Source organism: Lutra lutra, chromosome 12 (assembly GCF_902655055.1).
Source record: "Lutra lutra chromosome 12, mLutLut1.2, whole genome shotgun sequence".
Lineage (NCBI taxonomy): Eukaryota > Metazoa > Chordata > Mammalia > Carnivora > Mustelidae > Lutra > Lutra lutra.
Genome location: NC_062289.1, coordinates 31,601,186 through 31,621,546, shown reverse-complemented (window position 1 = coordinate 31,621,546; position 20,361 = coordinate 31,601,186). Strand labels below are relative to the sequence as shown.

The 20,361-nt window shown below is 36.4% G+C and overlaps 1 protein-coding gene across 1 annotated transcript in view; it reads left to right on the top strand.

Annotated features, from left to right (window-relative positions):
- PIK3C3 (phosphatidylinositol 3-kinase catalytic subunit type 3) overlaps positions 1-20,361 on the top strand; it is a 153,870-nt gene that overhangs the window by 92,327 nt on the left and 41,182 nt on the right. Inside the window, exons 19-21 of the mRNA XM_047697611.1 lie at positions 1,196-1,260; positions 7,305-7,389; positions 14,527-14,601. Of these exons, the coding sequence (XP_047553567.1) occupies positions 1,196-1,260; positions 7,305-7,389; positions 14,527-14,601 (225 nt within the window). The remainder of the gene's footprint in view (positions 1-1,195; positions 1,261-7,304; positions 7,390-14,526; positions 14,602-20,361) is intronic.

The window sequence follows — 20,361 nt, the reverse complement described above, 5'->3', positions numbered from 1 at the left end:
AAAGGCAGGGGCAAAGCTATGCTTTTTACGTGGCCACATATTTACTATACTTGGGAGAAAGACAATAAATATCTTTCAAGTGAATCAATGCAGACTATTCCCTGTTTGTAATCCAGCAATGAATGAGACTTTTCTTACTCTAAAGTAGTATACAGTAGTTTCCTTCAATCAACTTTGATATTTTCATAGATTTGTTGTTTTATACTACTGTTGTGGTTTCTAGACTTACTACACTTACCTTTTCTCCTTCTTGTTCTCCCATGTAATGTCCTCTTCCCTTTCTTTGTGGTACTATAAGGGTTTTATACTTTCTTCTTCTGTCATTTCTAGGAAATGTTAGAAAATGGAATATTAGGGGCGCCTGGGTGGCCTCTGCCTTCGGCTCAGGTCATGATCCCAGGGTCCTGGGATCAAGCCCCGCATTGGACTCCCTCCTTGGTGTTGATCCTGCTTCCTCCTCTCTCTCTCTGCCTGCTTCTCTGACTACTTGTGATCTCTCTCTGTCGAATAAATAAATAAAATCTTAAAAAAAAAAAGAAAATGGAATATTAGATTAAAAAAGCCAATAAACATAATTCAGTTTTAGGCTTAGGCAATTGATATTACGTAACTTAAGATTTCTTTTTTTTTTTTTTTTTTTTTTAAAGATTTTATTTGTTTATTTGACAGAGAGAGATCACAAGTAGACAGAGAGGCAGGCAGAGAGAGAGAGGGAAGCAGGCTCCCTGCTGAACAGAGAGCCTGACGCGGGACTCGATCCCAGGACCCTGAGATCATGACCCGAGCCGAAGGCAGCGGCTTAACCCACTGAGCCACCCAGGCGCCCCGTAACTTAAGATTTCTTAAAGTGATTTTAAATTAGGAATATTTTTAATTGGTATATGTTACAAAAGTACAGAAAGAAGAAATTTTTGTGCCCAATTTAGGAAGCTTAGCTATTATTTTCTCTTCCTTGTATAAAGTAATGGAAACTGGCCTGGAGAAACATACAGATAAATCAGCTTAATTGAAAGAAAAGTTTTCTTACAGTTCCTGTGACTTAAATGCCAGTCTAAGTATATTGTTTACAGACCTCTTTAAGTTGTTCAGGTATGTAGTGTATGCATTTGAAAATGAGGTTTATTCTTAATAGAACCATTATTTTTATTGCTTAATCAATAGTTGTGCTTAATTCAATGCATATATTTCTGTGCAGGCTTCATGCAGTTTATCCAGTCAGTTCCTGTTGCTGAAGTTCTTGATACAGAAGGAAGCATTCAGGTACAGAACTAATTTTAAATGAGTTATATAATTCATGAATATATAACTTTTCTAAAAATTTCAATCTTTATAAAAAATAAATACAGTTAAAAATTAATGTCTCCTTTTATCACCATTTTTCCCTCAAATTGTTTTCCTTTCCTTGGACATAAACAGTGCTAACAGGTGGAAATTCTTTCTTGTTAGTACATACAGATGCTCAGTTCCTTCAACGGTGCCTGGCATGTAATAGGGAAGCAGGAATTAATTAAATTAAAAATATATTAGTTTATGGTTATATTCCAAATTATGGAAATTCTATAATTTTTTAATCCTAATTGAACATTTGATTATTTCCAATTTTTGTTGTTATTCAGAACAGTACTACATAGTCTTGTTCCTACATGGTTTGAACATTTGTTTTTAAGATCCTGTCTTCAACTATAAGAGACTCTTAATCTCACAAAACAAACTGAGGGTTGCTGAGGGGAGAGGGGTTGAATTGAGTTATGGACATTGGGTAGGGTATGTGATATGGTGAGTGCTGTGAAATGTGTAAGCCTGACAATTCACAGACATGTACCCCTGGGGCAAATAATACATTATATGTTAATAAAAATAGTTAATAAAAAAAAATGTCCCTCCAGCCTCATTGCTGTCCTTTAATGTAAGAAAAGGTAAGCAGTTCCTAGAATCATGACAGGTGTGTTTTTGAAATTTTTTACACTTTAAATACACGGATTACTTCTTATCACATCTCAATAGTTTATTTTGGTTGTTTTTTAAATATGATTTTTCTTTTTTCCAGTGGGAAAAAAGTATGTAATTTGCACAGAAAACCTGATATACCTGAGATGAAAGATAATATGAGAAGGACTTGACAGGATATTTGCTACAGTGTGTTTTCATCTTTCTTAGTTTAACATGTCACAGTAATTCAGTATGGAGTTTATATTTGCAGAAAAGCATTACTCTGATTTCTTGGCAAAGCAAATGGTTATTCTGTTCTTTGGTTTAGGGAACAGTCACATGCAGTGGTTAAAAGCTCAGGCTTACTGAAGTCCTTAAGGTCTCCCAAATATATAGTAAATAGTGAAAGTTTTACTTCTTCATTACCAATTCAGATGCCTTTTATTTCTTTTTGTTGTATAACTGCCGTGGCTAGGACTCCCAGTACTATTTGAACGAAGGTGGTGAGAGTAGACATCTTTGTCTTACTCCTGACCTTAGGAAAAAGACTTTTTTTCAGTTTTTCCCCACTGAGTATGATGTGAGCTGTGTTTTTTTTCACATATGGTCTTTATTATGCTGAGATTTGTTCCTTCTAAACCCACATTGTTGAGGGTTTTTATCATGAAGGAATGTTGTACTTTGTCAAATCTTTTTGTGCATCTTTTGAAATGATCATAGGATTCTCATCCTTTCTCTTACTGATGTGACAGTAAGACAACATGACATATCATGTTGATCAGTTTGTGAATATTGAACCACCCTTGCATCCCAGGAATAAATCCACTTGATTGTGGTGCATGATTTTTCTAATGTGTTTGTTTTTAATATTTTATTTATTTATTTGAGAGAGAGAGAGAGTGAGAGAGAGAGCATGAGAGGGGAGAGGGTCAGAGGGAGAAGCAGACCTCTGCAAAGCAGGAGCCCGATGTGGGACTCGATCCCGGGACTCCAGGATCATGACCTGAGGTGGAGGCAGTTGCTTAACCAACTGAACCACCCAGGTGCCCTCTAATATATTCTTGAATTCAGTTTGCTAATATTTTTTGAGGATTTTTGCATCTATGTTCATGAGAGATAATAGCTTCCTAGAACTGATAAATGAATTCAGTAAAGTTACAGGATGCAAAATCAATATGCAGAAATCTGTTGCATTCCTATACACTAATAATGAAGCAGCAGAAAGAGAAATTAGGAAAACAATTCCACTTAAAATTGCACCAGAAATAATAAAATAAAAGACCTAGAAATAAAAGAGTTAAAAAAGACCTGTACCCAGGAAGCTATAAAACACTGGTAAAGTAAATTGAAGATGACACAAGGAATGGAAAGACAATCCATGTTCATATTGAAAGAACAAATATTGTAAAAATGTCTATACTATCCAAGCAGTATCACATTTAATGCAATCCCTATCAAAATACCAACAGCATTTTTCACAGAACAAGAACAAACAATTCTAAAATTTCTGTGGCACCACAAAGATCTTAAATAGACAAAGCAGTCTTGAAGAAGAAAAACAGAACTAGAGGTATCATAATTCCAGACCTTAGATTATATTACAAGGCTGTGGTAATCAAAACAGTATGGTACTGGCACAAAAATAGACATTGATTAATGGAATAGAATAGAAAGCAAAGAAATAAACCCACGATTATGTGGTCAATTAATCTTTGACAAAAGAGGCAAGAATTTGCAATGGGAAAAAGTCTCTTTAACAAATGGTGTGGGGAGAATTGGACAGCTACATGCAAAAGAATGAAAATGGGCCACTCCTTAAACCACATACAAAAATAAACTCAAAATGGTTTAAGGACTTAAATGTGAGACCTGAAACCATAAAAGTCCTACAGGAAAGCACAGGCACTAATTTCTCTGATATCAGCTATAGCAGCATCCTTTTAGAGCTATCTCCTGAGGCAAGGGAAACAAAAGCAAAAATAAACTGTTAAGATTATGTCAAAACAAAAAGCTTCTTCATAGTAACAGCCAACAAAACTAAATGACAACATACGGAAGGAAAAGATTTTTGCAAATGACATATCTGATAAAGGGTTAATATCCAAAATATATAAAGAAATTATACAACTCAATACCCCAAAATCAAACAATCCAATTAAAACATGGGCAGAAAACATGAACAGACATTTCTCCAAAGACAACATCCAGATGGCCAACAGACACATGAAAAGATGCTCAACATCATTCATCATCAGAAAAATACAAACCAAAGCCACAATGAGATACCACTGCACACCATCAGAATGACTAAAATCAGACTCAAGTAACAAGTCTTGGCAAGGAGTTAGAGAAAACAGAACCCTGGTACACTGTTGGTGAGATTGCAAAGTGGTAGAGCTATTGTGGCAGACAGTATGGAGGTTACTCAAAAAATTAAAAGTAGAACTATCCTACGATCCAGTAATCCCACTACTGGGTGTTTAACTGAAAAATGAAAACACTAAATTGAAGGGAAGGGGTATATATACCCCTTTGTTTATTGCAGCATTATTTACAGTAGCTAAATTATGGCAGTAGCCCAAGTGTCTATCAATAGATGAATGGGTAAAAAAGAGGTGGGATACACACACACACACACACACACACACACACACACACACCATACATAATGGAATATTCCACCGTAAAAAAGAATGACATCTTGCCATTTGCAACAATGTAGATGGATCTAGAAAAGTATAATGGGAAAAAAAAAAGCATAATGATAGGTAAAATAAGCCAGTCAGAGAAAGACAAATACCATATGATATCATTCATATGTAGAATTTAAGAGACAAAACAAATGAACAAAGGAAAAAAAAGATAAATAAAAAAATATTCCTAACTATAGAGAACAAACAGATGGTTACTGGAGAGGAGGTAGGGTGGGGAGGAAATGGAAAAAAAAAAAAAAAAGGAAAAAAGTTTATGCTCAGAACATGGAACTGCCGGGGCGCCTGGGTGGCTCAGTGGGTTGAGGCCTCTGCCTTCGGCTCAGGTCATGATCCCAGGGACCTGGGATCGAGCCCCACATCCAGCTCTCTGCTCAGCAGGGAGCCTGCTTCCTCTCCTTTCTCTCTCTCTCTCTCTCTCTCTCTCTGTCTGCCTCTATGCCCACTTGTTATCTCTATCTGTCAAATGAATAAATAAAATCTTTAAAAAACAAACAAAAAAACCATGGAACTGCCTGGGGTTGGAGTTTGGCCATGCAGCTTTTCAACTGTAAACCTTGAGTGGCTTCTTAACCCTTTGTGCAAAGAAGAGTTAATATAGCCAACTTGAGGGTCTTATCATTGGAAAAGCCCACTTGCTAGGGTAGCCTTTGGCTGGTATCTGGGAACTTGGCTTCAGTGTGTTGCTCCTCTGTTGCCTAACTGATAAGAGTAGTTCAGTGTGCCTAGACTGTTTGTGATATGTGATTTATAGCAAACAACTTGCTTTCCTTTTAGAATTTTGGCAGTTGCTAGACAGAGGGTACCTATATGACCAGCTCCCAATAAAACCTTGAGTAATGTCTCCAGTAGGCTTTCCTGGAGAGAAATATTGCACCCATATTACTGCCTTTTTTTTTAATTGTTGAAGAAAAGTAATAAATATGATCAGTGTATCCCCTCATAGAAGAGAGTCAGGAGGCTTACACGTGGGTTTCTCCAGACTTTCCATGTGTACTTGTCCTATGCTGGATCTGCTGTGTGTGGTAAGTGTCAGTTGTGGTACCTACCATATGTTGAGTCTGTGACTCCATGTAACACATGTAGGAGGCCTTGAACCCCTAACATACCCTTCAGGCCTCAGTTTCTTCATCTGTAAAATTTAGGTTATAATTAATAATACCTCCCTCTAGGATTATTTTGAAGATGATGTGAAGTATAGGTAGATCTTTAATACAGTTTCTAACTGAAGTAATTATTTAATAAAGTTGTCAGTTATTATGTTGCTTTGTGTAATTATTATTAAATAAAATAAGGCCAGTGGCAGTTTGTATGTATATTGATTCTTGGTTTTCATATCTGATCTCTGTAAATACTTTTGCCAAGTCATGGGTTATTCTCATGTTCAACTTCAGTAGATAATTAAAAGCTATTTTCCAAAATAGTTGTTTTTGGAAAAAAATGTTCCATTTCTCGTTGCTATACATCTTTGCCTAATCTTGGTATTATTAAACTTTTATTATTATTTTTTTAATTTTTAAATTTTTTTTGTATTGTCAGACTTCTAAATTTTGGTATTTTATTTTTGTTTTAGTTTGCATTTCCCTAATTACCCACAAGGTTGAGCACTTAAAATATATATGTATAGGTCCATTTATTTCTTCTGTGACATGCTTGTTTACATCTTTTGTTCATTTTACTGTTGGGTTATTTGTGTTTTTATTGATGTATAGGAATTCTTTATATATTCAAGGCATAGTCCTTTGTCAAAGGACTTTCAGAAAAGCTGAAACATAGGATAAAATTTTTTTAACAGCATGTTACTTGTATTTTCAACATTTAATAAGTTGTTTTTCTTCAACATTTAATAAGTAAGGGAATAGTTCCAGTTGGTAGTCAGAAACAAAACAAAACACTGTTTTCCACACTGATTCCAAACTCTTTCACTGTAGTGCATTTATTGTCCCCCTGTAATTCTTTTGTTCAGTTCACATCTCTCTTGTATTTATCTTTCCATTAATTTTCTGTAAGAATTAGCACTGCATTCTAATTAATTTACAAATTTGAATGTGATTTTACTGAGCTTTTTTTATTGGCATATAGCTGACATAACAATATCATCTTGTTTTGAGGTGTACAGCACAGTGATTCAGCAATATATAATTACGAAATGATCACCATGTGTCTAATCACCGTCTGTCACCAAGTTATTAACAATATTATTGACTATATTTCCTGTGACGTACTTTACATCCCCTTATTTGTTTTGTAACTGGAGGTTTTTTAATGCTAACAGTAGTTATACTTAAAAGATAATTTTAATAACTCATGTTCATTTTAAGGGGAATATATGGTACCATAAAACCCTCATTTTTTACATTCGGAAGAAAGGTAAAAGAAAAGGATGAATTGAGTATAGAGAAATAGCAGTAAATTTATTTAATTTTATGTAATGTTTTCCCTAAGATATGAAAGTAGCAGCATACCTTTTTTTTTTTTTTAATCTTAACTGTGAGTAAACATAGTAATAAGACTAATTCTTGGAATATACTTTTTAAAGTCCACATTTTATAATTACTGACTAAGCTTTAGATTACACATTTGGTCATTTCTTATCATTTCAAAATGTCTGATTTGCTTAAGGATCATACTGAATTCATAAACATGTAAATTTTATCTTTTCAGAACTTCTTTAGAAAGTATGCACCAAGTGAGAATGGGCCAAATGGCATTAGTGCTGAAGTTATGGACACATATGTTAAAAGCTGTGGTAAGTTTTTCAAACTCTTCCATTGGTATGTTGGAGTCAAGGAAATAGGCTATCCCAATGTTGCCGTATTCATACACATTTACATTTAGCACTTTGTAGGATTTTATCTTAGTCCTTTTGGGCTGCTTAGTCCTTTTGGGCTCCAAAATACCAGAGGTTGGCTTAGGGGCTGGAAGTCCAGGATAGGGTATACCAGTATGGTCAGGAGAGGGCCTTTTTGGGGTGGAAGACTTTTTGTTGTATTTTCACCTGGCAGAATGGGCTAGGGAGCTCTGTGGGCTCTTGTTTTTTAGTTTTTAGGATGGTAAGCACCTCCTAATACCATCACACTTGGCATTAGGATTTCATTGTATGAATTTTGGGAGGACATAGACATTCCGATCATGGCAGATTTAAATTCTCTATAAGAAGATGATTAAAAGATACAAAATCCTGATAAAAGAAGTCATTAATGTTTTGACATAATAGTAGTAACAAGGTGTAAAGTCTATTTAGTCTTTAATGGGTTAACTGTGCTAAAATTACAAGTTATCTCTTCCCGGAAGCTGTTAATTTTCCCCTATATTTTCCCTGTGTTTGCATAACTGCAGTTAGTAGACTGTGGGAAAAATCTCAGCAATAATTATGGTTTAGATAAATCTCAAGAGCTGTGTTAGGAGGATGCCTCTCAAGATATTTTATTTTATGGTGCCTTCCTGGAAATAAGTAAGTGGTAGAATGCCATAGGGATTAATTCATATGTTTTGATCATTTATGCCTACCTATCCTCATGAAGTTTATATTCTAGAGGACTTTTTTAAGATTTTCTGAAGAGGTTTTTTTGTTTGTTGTTTGTTTTTAGTAACTAGATTGTTTAAGGGAGGGTTAATAAAGGAGTTGATACTAGATTTGAGCCCTGGATGGGATATGGTATATAAGAAGTCATTTTATTAAAATTTTATGGTTATGTTCCTGTTTATACCTACCCTTAAGTTAGGGAGAAGCAAGTAAGGGGTTTTATAGACATGTAACTATTACATTTAAACTTTCATATCATTTTATGTCTTGTAAACTGCTTCTTATACATGGCATTTTTAAAATATTTTTCACAATGTTCCTGTGAAGTCTAGATTATTTTAGACAACATAATTTCTCCCCAAATTTATACTTGATGTTGTAGGTTTGGCTTAGAAGTATAAAGAAAATGTAATATTCCTGGGAACTTTAAAAGCACCAAAATAAAATATGTATGTATATTAAAATCCTTTACGGTTTGATCTTATTTTTACTGAAGGAATATAACATGTTACGTGTAACTGTGTTTACCCATAAAAATGACCACATACAGTGTAGATTTAAGAACTAAAAAAAATTGAAACATTCCAGAGAAAATGTATTCTTTCTTTTTACTTACCCTTGCTCTCCCACTCTGGATTTTTCTTATCTTTCTCTCCTACCTTCCCTGCTTTCATTCTTTTCTTTCCTTTTCCTCTTTCTTTTCTTTCCTATTTTTTCAGACCTTCAGTTCTGTTTTCTGAAAAAATTACATATTATCTGAAGACAGGCTGGATGTCTAAGATTACTCACATGACAGATCATACTGTCTTTTATAACAAGGCTTGCCAGTCAGATCTCCTGTACATGGCCTCTCTGTGGCTTGGGCTTCTCAGAACTGGGTTCCAAGAGGAACTCTAAGAGACAGGAAGTAGAAATTGTTGGTTTCTGAAGACCTGGACTGAAAAGTCACAGAGCTTGCCTGGACCCAAAGGGAGGGACTGTAGTTCCTACCTTGAATGAAAAGTGTGTTAAAGAATGTGTGGCTCTCTCTCTCTCTCTCTTTTTTTTTTTAAAGATTTTATTTATTTATTTAGTTGACAGAGAGAGAGAGAACAAGCAGGCAGAGAGGCAGGCAGAGGGGGAGTGGTAAGCAGACTTCCCGCTGAGAGAAGCAGAGAGCCTGATGCGGGGCTTGATCCCAGGACCCTGAGATCATGACCTGAGCTGAGGGCAGAGGCTTTAACCCACTGAGCCACCCAGGCACCCCTCTCTCTTTATCTTTATCCAGTTCTCAGTGTCTTGTTACATGAGATATTTCACATGCCTTCCAACAATTACCTTGTGTCTTCTTACTGAACTTTTAGATAGTTACTGCAAACTTTTTTACATCATAAATCTATTTGATAAAGAATGCTAACTTTTTCTAGTTGAAATATATATATACACACACACATATCTATAAATATTGACTAAAATTTGAAAATTTTAGTAAAATTACTAGAACAGTGTATTGCGGATACATGTCAGAGTGTTGTGCCTTTTATATAGTGTTCTATTTTTTCCCAAGACCTAACGAAAATATGACTGGCTTTTTCATTAAAAAAAAAATAGCCATTTAAATTACACCTCTTGGACACTTAAATTCAAATTGGATCTTGTACCTCTTTTTTACCCCCAGTGTTACACATTTATTCCTTCCCTGATAATTGATTGATGGCAGGCCTTCTCTTCATCTTATTTTGAGTAGCCTTCTGTTTCATATATATCTTGCTGTGTTACAAAATCATCATTTGTGTTTCAGTAAGTTTGGTAGCATTCCAGGTTATATCAGAGGTTGAAAGTCATTACTTTAATTTTTCATTAGAGGAATTAGTGATTAATAAGTTGTTAGCTACTTTGTACTAGAATCTGGTTATTGGACATTATCATATAGATGTATGTGTAACTTTCATTTTAGAAAGTAAAGTTTTGGGTCGTGGGCAGAGTGTAAGAAGAAAGTGATAATAGTTAGGGTGACATTTCCAGATTATGCAAGGTGTCAAGTCTATATCATGCAAGTAAATGTGAGAGCACTACTTACTTTCACACACATATCTTTACTAAGTAAAGGGAAATTATTGCTTAGTTGTCTAATATTTCTCTGTATTTTACTTTAAATCAAAGTTGTATTAAAAACCAATTTGAGGGGCGCCTGGGTGGCTCAGTGGGTTAAAGCCTCTGCCTTCAGCTCGGGTCATGATCCCAGGGTCCTGGGACCGAGCCCCGCATTGGGCTCTCTGCTCGGTGGGGAGCCTGCTTCCTCCTTTCTCTCTGCCTGCCTCTGCCTACTTGTGATCTCTGTCTGTCAGATAAATAAATAAAATCTTAAAAAAAAAAAAAAACAATTTGAATACATTTCACATGGGGTCGTAATACTAATGGACAGCATCCTTTGGACAAGATTCTCTTGGACAGGTATAGTATTTCCACTGAAGTTAAAGAATAGCTTCAGTTCCTCTAAAAATCCCTTGATCTACACTGTGCCATCCTAGATGGTTCTGAATCTATTATCTGTGTCCTAAAAATTTCTGGGGATCATCCCACTCTTAATTCAAATGTCTTTTTCAGGATGTACTCTTTCTCTTAAGCATTGACAGTTTGAATTATTGGAACACTCTGAATTCACATCCCCACTATGTATATAAATGTGAAAGAGGGAAGATCATATGGTATCTCACTTGACCTAAAAAAACATCAATTGAAGTGACCATTGAACACATTTATGACCCCAGCCCACTGAGGCAGGGTATAAGGTGCTTTTCCATACATTTCCCGTTTCCACTGGAAAATAATCCAATAATAACAACGAAATGTTATTGTGAAAGCAAATGCAGTGATAGAAAATAGTTTATCAAAACATCTTGCCCTATCAATAGAGACAGGTAAAATTTATGGCATGTCAAGTTACATAAAAACTTCTAGGTCAAAAGTACTATTGCTGCACATATGAGTCATTATTACTCTGTAGGGATGGCTAAACAGCTTGAAACAAAGTAGTGACAAAGCTAATTTATAATTAAGAAAAAAGGACATTGTACCAAACAGTAGCTCAAGTGCATTGGTACATAGTGATGTACTTTTTTTTTTTTTAAAGATTTTATTTATTTATTTGTCAGAGACAGAGGGAGAGAGAGCGAGCGAGAGAGAGCGAGCGAGCACAGGCAGACAGAGAGGCAGGCAGAGGCAGAGGGAGAAACAGGCTCCCTGCCAAGCAAGGAGCCTGATGTGGGACTCGATCCCAGGACGCTGGGATCATGACCTGAGCTGAAGGCAGCTGCTTAACCAACTGAGCCACCCAGGCATCCCCATAGTGATGTACTTTTTGAAAATTGCGGTTCAGTTGTCCTTGTAAGCACATTATCAGCAGGAGTTTGTATCCTTCACAAGTATTGAGCCACAAACCAGATTTCCAAGTGACTCACATCTTAGCTCAGTGTACTCAGTGCTTATATGTTCTCTTTGTGAATACCAGACTCAGCATCCTTGGGTAAGTCACTTCCTGGGTGTTCTGTGGGGAGCCAGTAGTCATTTGCCGAACTGCACATTCCGCAGCAGTGTTAGAGCGTGCCGTTGCTGCACGTCCAAGCCACAGACCGGCAGCTTCGGCTTTGTCTGGAAGCGTGTTTGTGCTGGTGAATCCCAGTGCTTGGCCTCTCATGGTTTGATCGGAATCTTCATTTTAATAGGATTCCCAGGGGATTCTTATGTACATTAAAGTACTAGAGAGGGCTTTCCAACCTTCTCTTGTATATAATCATCGCTCTCTGGCTACTGCTTCTAGAAATTCTGATGCAGCAAGACTGAAGTATGCCCTAAGCATCTGTGTTTTTATCAGGCTTCTAGGTGAGGGTGATGCTTCCAGTCTGTGTCTCATGTTTTGACAAGCCACTCTGCAGATCAAGAGTCAGACCACTTTTCCTCACAAGCCCTCCATGTAGAAAATACTGTAGCCCAGATTCAGGCCACGTGGTCTCTGGTACAGCCATTTGACCAGGCCATTGTGGTGCTCAAGAAATATGTGACTGGGTGTGGCTGAGTTCCAGTAAACTTTATTTATAAACTATAAAAACAGGGGTCCAGTTTTGGCCATCAAGCTATATTTGCTCATCCTTTATGTCAGTGACCCTCAAGTTCCTCAGTGGATCACTCAGTGTGTCAATGGTTGAACTGAGCTGAAGTTCACATAGTCTGTAGTGGTTTATACACACAGGTCATTATCTTCTGTAGGAAGCCCAGATGTCAGCCGCTGCGCTTCTTTCAGCTGCTTACAGATGTTAGGGCCGGCCAAGGTTTTTGTGATTCTCTTGGCCTTTTCCCTATGGTCCTAAATGACTTTTGCCAACACAGTCATCAGGTTTGCGGTCTAGCTAGCCTGGAAAAAAGCCTAAAAGGCCCACTCCTTGGCTCAGTCTGCTCCGTCTTTCAAAACACTCATCACAGAGCTACATTTACTTAGTTCCCTGGGCATGCCTAAGTGCAGGCGAGGCTGGGAAACACATTCTCTTACCTAGGCACAGTCTCGACCCCCACATCCTGGTTTTGTGTTAAGGAAGAAGCATAGAGAGGACAATGCATGGGCAAATGACTAGGTCCTGTCACACTGCAGGCTCTATTTTGAGAGTAACTGATTTTGTTACAGTTAAGTGAAAATTGTTAGTAGAAGCATTCTTTGAATGAGAGTATGCTTTCCTACATTCTGTACATATGGATATAGTTTCAAATACATATACTATAGAATTTTATCTGTAGAATATGGTTAGTTATTCTAAACAAATAAACTTGAGTTTAAATATCTTGGGGAGTACTGCACCTCTCTTAATAGCCACTTTGGGGAACATGGGCTTTATAGTGTGGAAGTGGCCTGAGCAAGGACTTTAGAATAAATTCCAGCCCAGTGACCTTGTGCAATCTTGCTAACTTCTGGAGCCTAAGGTGTTTTCATTTGGATGGTAGTGTAGTACTTAACTGGCATCATTATAAGGGTTAGAGATGATGGATGTAATGTGCGTACCTAAGTAACCTTCCATAAGTTGTAACTGTGATTAGTTAATTAATAATTAAAGATTAACCCAGTAAAATTAATTTAGTCATTAACAGGAGGTCCAGTGTTTTTTTCTATATACTAACTGAGATAAATATGTTTTTGTAAATACTGGTATAGTCATCTGTATGTTTGCCAGTTGTATATCTTCTCAGGCAATAGAATGGAAGAAAATAACCTTCAAAAAGGTGTTATTTGCTTTATTTTGTTTGAGCATTTTCAATATATGACAGGTTTCCAGACTTTTTAGAAGAGAAAGATAAAAGAATAAAGCTAGAGTCAGTGAGTGACTTTGCCCCTGGCTCTGCTCATGTAATTTTTCTGAGTACTTAAGAAGATTATGCTTTGGGGTGCCTGGGTGGCTCAGTGGGTTAAGCCGCTGCCTTCGGCTCAGGTCATGATCTCAGGGTCCTGGAATCGAGTCCCACATCCGGCTCTCTGCTCAGCAGGGAGACTGCGTCCCTCTCTCTCTGTCTCTCTCTCTCTCTGCCTGCCTCTCTGTCTACTTGTGATCTCTCTCAAATAAATAAATAAAATCTTAAAAAAAAAAAGATTATACTTTGAATTTCTTTTTTTTTTTTTTTTAAGATTTTATTTATTTACTTGACACAGAGAGAGAGAGAGAGAGATATCACAGGCAGGCAGAGAGAGGTGGAAGCAGGCTTCCCACTGAGCAGAGAGCCTGATGCGGGGCTCGATCCCAGGACCCTGACATCATGACCTGAGTCGAAGGCAGAAGCTTAACTCGCTGAGCCACCCAGGCGCCCCTACTTTGAATTTCTTAAGTGCTGTTACCACTCACATTTCTGTTGTTTTTCTATCTGCTGACACTTCACAATTGTTTCTCTAAAGATTTTCCTTTTAAACCCTGCATTTACTTTTGTTATCTTATAGATAATAGTGTAGTGGGATGATTGACTTCATTATGTGTATTTCTGTAGATACTTCTTTTTCGCTGTCATCTGTAACATGTCCAATTTGAAATGAGAAGTGGGAGAATCATGTTATAATTAAGGCTGCTGAAGCCTGAATTAACTTTTGATACAAGTGACTTTTGTAATTTGACAGAATTCTACAGGATGTTATTTCTCATGCAAATAGTAATTTATATTGAGTTTCAAGTGATAAACTCTTCATAGAATCAAAGAAGATGCCATATTTGAGAAGTTAGGTGAGATATCAAAAAGTAGTCATCAAATTAAAATTAGAGTAACACAGACTGCTTTTATATTCATTTGTGTGTTTTAACCTGGTTTGCATGTGTTTTTCACTATTTTTCATTTTGAACTGTTACTTTGCAGCTGGATATTGTGTGATTACATACATACTTGGAGTTGGAGACAGACATCTGGATAACCTTTTGCTAACAAAAACAGGTAACAACTAGTGGCTACTAGCAGATACATACATTTTATATGCCAGTGATTTTTACTGTGAAATCTGCTTAGTAACATAAGTTACATAAGTGGAAGTTAATCATATATGTCTTAAAAGTTCCTTTATATGATAAGTTTGAAGAAAACTCTCATCCCTTACAAGAATCACTTTAGTAATAACAGGTGGTCATCTAGCCCTTACTTCTAAAAAGGCCTCCTTGGGTAGAAAGCCCAAAATGTATGCAAGTAGTCGAGTCTCTTACCGTACAGCTCTAGTTAGAATGTCAGAATGTTCTTTCTCCTACCAAACTGTATTTAACTCACATTAACCCTTATCTTTAATTTTTTGCTTTTCCCCTTGGAGTTCCATGGAATAATCGTTCTAATCCCTCTCTTCCTGTTAACTCTTGAGCCCCTTGCTTTTAATACCATCTCTAAGCACACAACTTCCAAACTCACAGCTCTGTACTTCAGTCCATTTCATGAAGCTTCAGACTGAAATATCCAACCACTTACTTGACATCCCAGGTAGGTGGCCGGTTGTAAAAGTTGTTCCCTTCCTCCATTACCTGCATAATAATACCTGCTCCTTACTTCATTTTTTCTGTCTCAGGAATTGTAGCATCATCCACCCAGTTGTTTAAGCCCCAGGCTTAAGAGTCATTTTTAATTCTTTTCTTGGCATCACCTCATTATTAAACCTATTAGCAGATCTTGTCTACTCTTCTCCAAAATGGATCATTAAGTTACCCGATCTCTTCATTTCCACTGCCTTGACCCTATTTGAAGCCACCAACGCCTTTTGCCCAAACTATCTGAATAGAATCTGAGCTCTTCACTGTGGTAAATTTGTGGCTTCCCCATACTGACCAGGTTGAATGAGTGAATGTCAGACTACTCCTGCCTTAGGCTAATGTCCCTGTTGTTTTTCTCTCTGGAAAGCTCTTCTCTCAAATCATTTCAAGTCCATCTTTGGTTATTAAGCCTAAGTTCAGGGGGCATCTCCTAAGAACCTTTTTAACTGTCTGATCTGAAAAGGTGCATACTTGCACACTGCCCTTATCCATTACTCTATTATAGTTTTGTTTTCTTTAAAGCACTTAAGCACTAGCCAAAGCCCTCCTTTTTGTATAATTCAGCAAATATTTTTTGAGCACCTCCTGTGTGTCAGGTATTGTTCTAGGTACTGGGGATACCAAAAAGAACAGAACAGGCATAAATCCAGGTCCTTGTGGGCCTTGTTGACTTCTAATCATCCTCTCCTATTCAGGATGCAGGTTTCATGAGAGCAGGGACCTTGTCCATCTGGTTTGCTCCTGTACCTGCAGAGCCTTGAACAACCCCTAGCTAAAGTAATTGATAAATCACTGTTGACTTAATGAATGAGTAAATATTGCACTCTCTGTGTAGTCTTTTCTTCCTGGGCTAAATAATTCAAGTTCCTCAAGCCTTCCACAGAAAATAGATTTTAAATTACTCTTAAAATGGTCTCTCAGGTAAGAACATTTTCTCTTTAGTTAGTATTCCTTCAAAATGTGATACCAAGAATTTAACACATCAAATGTAGCTTCATACATCAAATTAGTCTAATTATTATATACGACTAACCCTATTAATTTTCATCATCTGGAATTTCATATATTTAGTTTTGCTTAGTGTGAAAAATTATCTATGGTAGAGACTGCATGTGAGGGGACACCTGGGTGGCTCAGTGGGTTAAGCGACTGCCTTTGGCTCAGTCATGATCCTGTAGTCCCGGGATTGAGTTCCTCAGCGGGCTCCCTGCTCACCAGGGAATCTGCTTCTCCCTCTAACCCTTCGCCCCTCATGCTCTGTCTCTCTCTCATTCTCTCTCTCTCAAATAAATTATTTTAAAAAAAGAAAAAGAAGAAAAAAGAAATTGCATGTGGAAACCATGTCTCTGTCAAGGCCAGGCAGTTTTATTAACCCGGACTGAGGAATGTCATAGAGGTTCTTGCCAAATTTGCCAATTTAGCAAAGAATATTTATAAAATACTGCAGTGTGTTTGGAGAGAACTGTAAGTTGGAAAAAGTTGTTGTGTTGTCCCTTAACTGCCTTTTTCAGTTAAATCTTTTAACCATAAGAATCAGAGTACCAGAGTGATTCCATTTGTTTTTGTGTTGTAATCATTTGATAATTACATTGGAATTATCTGTTGTATAGAGTAGCATTACGTTTATAATGTTATTTTCACATATGTTGTCTCTTCATTTGGAAATTGTTAAATAATAGACCTCTTTCTTTTGAACTTTGAGAACTGCTCTGTTGTGTGTGTGTATATTTTGATAGGGATATTTTAGGAATAAGATTTGGAAAGCGGAGTCAATTTAATATACTTCTGTGGTCAGTTACTTATCACAGTTACTTGTTTTAATGGAATTAGAAGTATAAAAATTTCAGAATCAGGTTTTAAGCATCTTGTCACCAGTTTTCCACTAGAGGGTGCTCCAACTTTGGCTTTAAAAATCCAAACCTTACCGCGTGCTAGATGAGAGACACACACTCTTTCTTAAGAAACAGCATTTCTTTCAGTTATTTTTTCTTAACTTGTCTTTAGTTATTTCATCCATTTATATCATACAGTTATCATGTTAAGTCTTACTAGCATAAATGTTTTTAATTTTCAAGTTCAGTTTGAATGATACTATGTAAGGAAACACTAAATATGTCAAGACAAATGAAAATAAAATGCATTCTGTGACTTCTAAGAATTTATGATTTATTTTGAGTTTTTTTGTGTTTATATGCCTTTTTTATTGAAAGTCCGTATTTCGAAGAGGTATTAAGTTATATTAATTACATATATGTTGTAACTAGACTTTGTATAGTTTACACAACTATTATATGTTGGAAGTGAATTTTGAATGTGATTCATTGCAGGAAATACACTTCAGTACTTGTAGTTAAAATGCCTCAAATATCATGAAGCCCTTCCCTCGTTTGTTTTAGATCCCTTATGCCTTCAACACAGACTGTGACTTGTTAAAATTTGAGATTCTCTTCTATAACCCTCCAATCTCAGTCTTGGAGGAACAGTTTTTTTTAATGACAACATTTCTCTCATTCTTCAAAATAAAATACCTTCTGTCCTCTGATTTACCAGCCTGAATAGATATAGTGTCTATGTCTCTGCTTTGGGATGAAAGTGGTTTGAAATGGTAATCACAGTTCCACTGATTGATCTATTTCTAGTTCCCTGGTAAGAGAGATGGAACAGAGAGGAAGAAGACAGCTAAATTTCATTTTACTGGGGATCTCTTAGGGATTTACTCCCAACATACTGTTCTACCTATAAATTTAGATGAGACACAAAAAGGTCAGACTGATAACTTTAGAAGTGTGTGGAGGAAAGTGTTTCACAACATAGAAAGAATTGTAAAATTTATACAATAATGTGCAAAAATGCAAAATGTGAGTCTCGATTCCAGATTTCCCAGAAGTTTGTTTTTGTTTTTGTTTTTTGGTTTTTGGTTTTTGGTTTTTTTTTTTTGCCTGTATTTATTGGTTTGTGGATACTTTTGCATAGTTGAAGTATCCTTAGCTTGTCCAGCAGAGGGCGATGTGTGTCCACCATAAATGTGAAAGTCTGGAAATTCCTTTGTCAGTGTATTGCCATGTGGTCCCTTACAACATTGTTTTCCTGAAGCAAATTGGGAGTGAATGGTGTTTCACTTATTAATCCAGTGATATAGCATTTTCTGGGCAAGGAATTAAAAATTTAGGCTCTACAATGGAATTGAAAAACTTATTTTTTTCAGAGTTGGTGTCCTTTGAGGAAGCTTTCAGAAGTTTATCCAGGGTAATTCAATTGTGGCAGGGCTCAAATAGAACATAATATGAGTTTATCTCAACTCTTGGGAAAGTTTTTTTTGTTTTGTTTTTTGCTTTTTAATTTTCTAAAATTTGAGGGGAAAAAACAAGACCAGTATAACTGAAAAACTTTGTTCTTTATGATATACAGACTTCATAATAGGATTAACTTTTAATATTAGTATTTAAGTAACTGAAAAACATTCACAAGTGGAACTAGGAACTTGGTGTCTGTAGTAAATGGAAAAGTTCTTTGTAGGTCCCAAGGTTGGCTCATCCAATCTGGAGTTGTCGTTTTGTGTAGTGAGAGGAGTTGGTGGCTTTTTGTCTGTCTCAGCACTTCCGAGAAATAAATACTCTGAATCTTTTGTCGGAAAGCTTGAAGTTAAGAAAGTCATTGTTAGCCTAGTTGGGCACTTTTCTTCTTTATCATTCTTTAATTTTACATGAAATTGACTGACTTTCTTTTTTAATTCTGAGGAACATTCTCACATAGGAGTTAATATTCAGGCTCTAAAGTAAAAGTCTTTGGGTTTAAATTGCCCCTCCGCCACTGGGTTACTTTGGGTAAGTCACTTACATCTGTGACTCAGTCACTTTTCTGAATGTTCAGATAATAACAGAATCTCTCTTTGGTGGTAGTGTGAGGGTTGAATGAGATAATATGGTCGAGTTTTTGTGTATCTGGAGCTGATAGTAAACATTCCTTCGGGGCTGGCTAACTGTTACGGCTTTGTTTCACTACCAGGAAGTAAGAACGTTTTCCTTTTTGGCTTTTATTTGGAGTCATAAATTTAGACATAAAAAAAAAAAAATACTTCAAAAATTCCTTTTTCCCCATCCTAAAATCCAAACTCTTTTAAGGTTACTGCCTTTTAAATTATGTTTTGACTGGCTTTTTATTTTGGTAGTATAGGAAGGTTTATTTGTTTATTTACTTGTTTATTATTTATTAGTTTATTTGCCTGTTTTATTTGTTTATTTTTGAGAGGGGTGTGGGCAAAGGGAGGGAGGGACAGAGAATCTTAAGCAGGCTCCAGGCCTAGCATGGAGCCTGATGTGGGGCTTGATCTCAGGACCCTGAGTTTTTGACTTGAGTCGAAATTAAGAGTTGGACACTTAAGAGACTGAACAACCCTGGTGCCCCAGTATTGGAAGGTTTATAAAAGAGAAACAGCCAATTTGATCATTGATTTTATCTTATTCTTTTTGTGTTTTAAGGTAAACCTTGAGATTTTGAAAAGAAACATGTTTGAGGGGCGCCTGAGTGGCTCAGTGGGTTAAGCCGCTGCCTTCGGCTCAGGTCATGATCCCAGGTCCTGGGTTCGAGCCCCGCATCGGGCTTTCTGCTCAGCAGGGAGCCTGCTTTCTCCTCTCTCTCTGCCTGCCTCTCTGCCTACTTGTGATTTCTCTCTGTCAAATGAATAAATAAAATCTTTAAAAAAAAAAAAAAAGAAACATGTTTGATTCTGTGTTTTGTTTTTCTCCCCCCACCCTATGGGGCATAACACAGTAGTTCAAAATCTTACCTAGAAAGAATTTTGTTAACTATTCAAATGGTGGCGCTTCCTAAGCTATTTGTATTTAAGTTAATTAGTTTGGTAGGTAAAGTATACTGTAAAATCTAAATCTATATAGACTTACTTTCTTAATGTGCTTATTTATTCTCTGGGACTTGAGAGAAGGGGGCATAAAAAGTTTTATGCATTTAGTAGGCACCCAGTAAATGCTTTTAAAAGGAATAAATGAAGTAAGTTTTTTCATGTATTTTTAACCATCCTTATGTTTTCTAGGATAATCTGTTTCCAGCCTACACTTATTTTTACTATAGACTATGGGCATAATATTTGTTTTTTACCAATTTGATTGTTTTTTCTCTGTTCATGTATGCAAAAGAGAACCAGGTGCATGAGACCACCCCCTTTTAA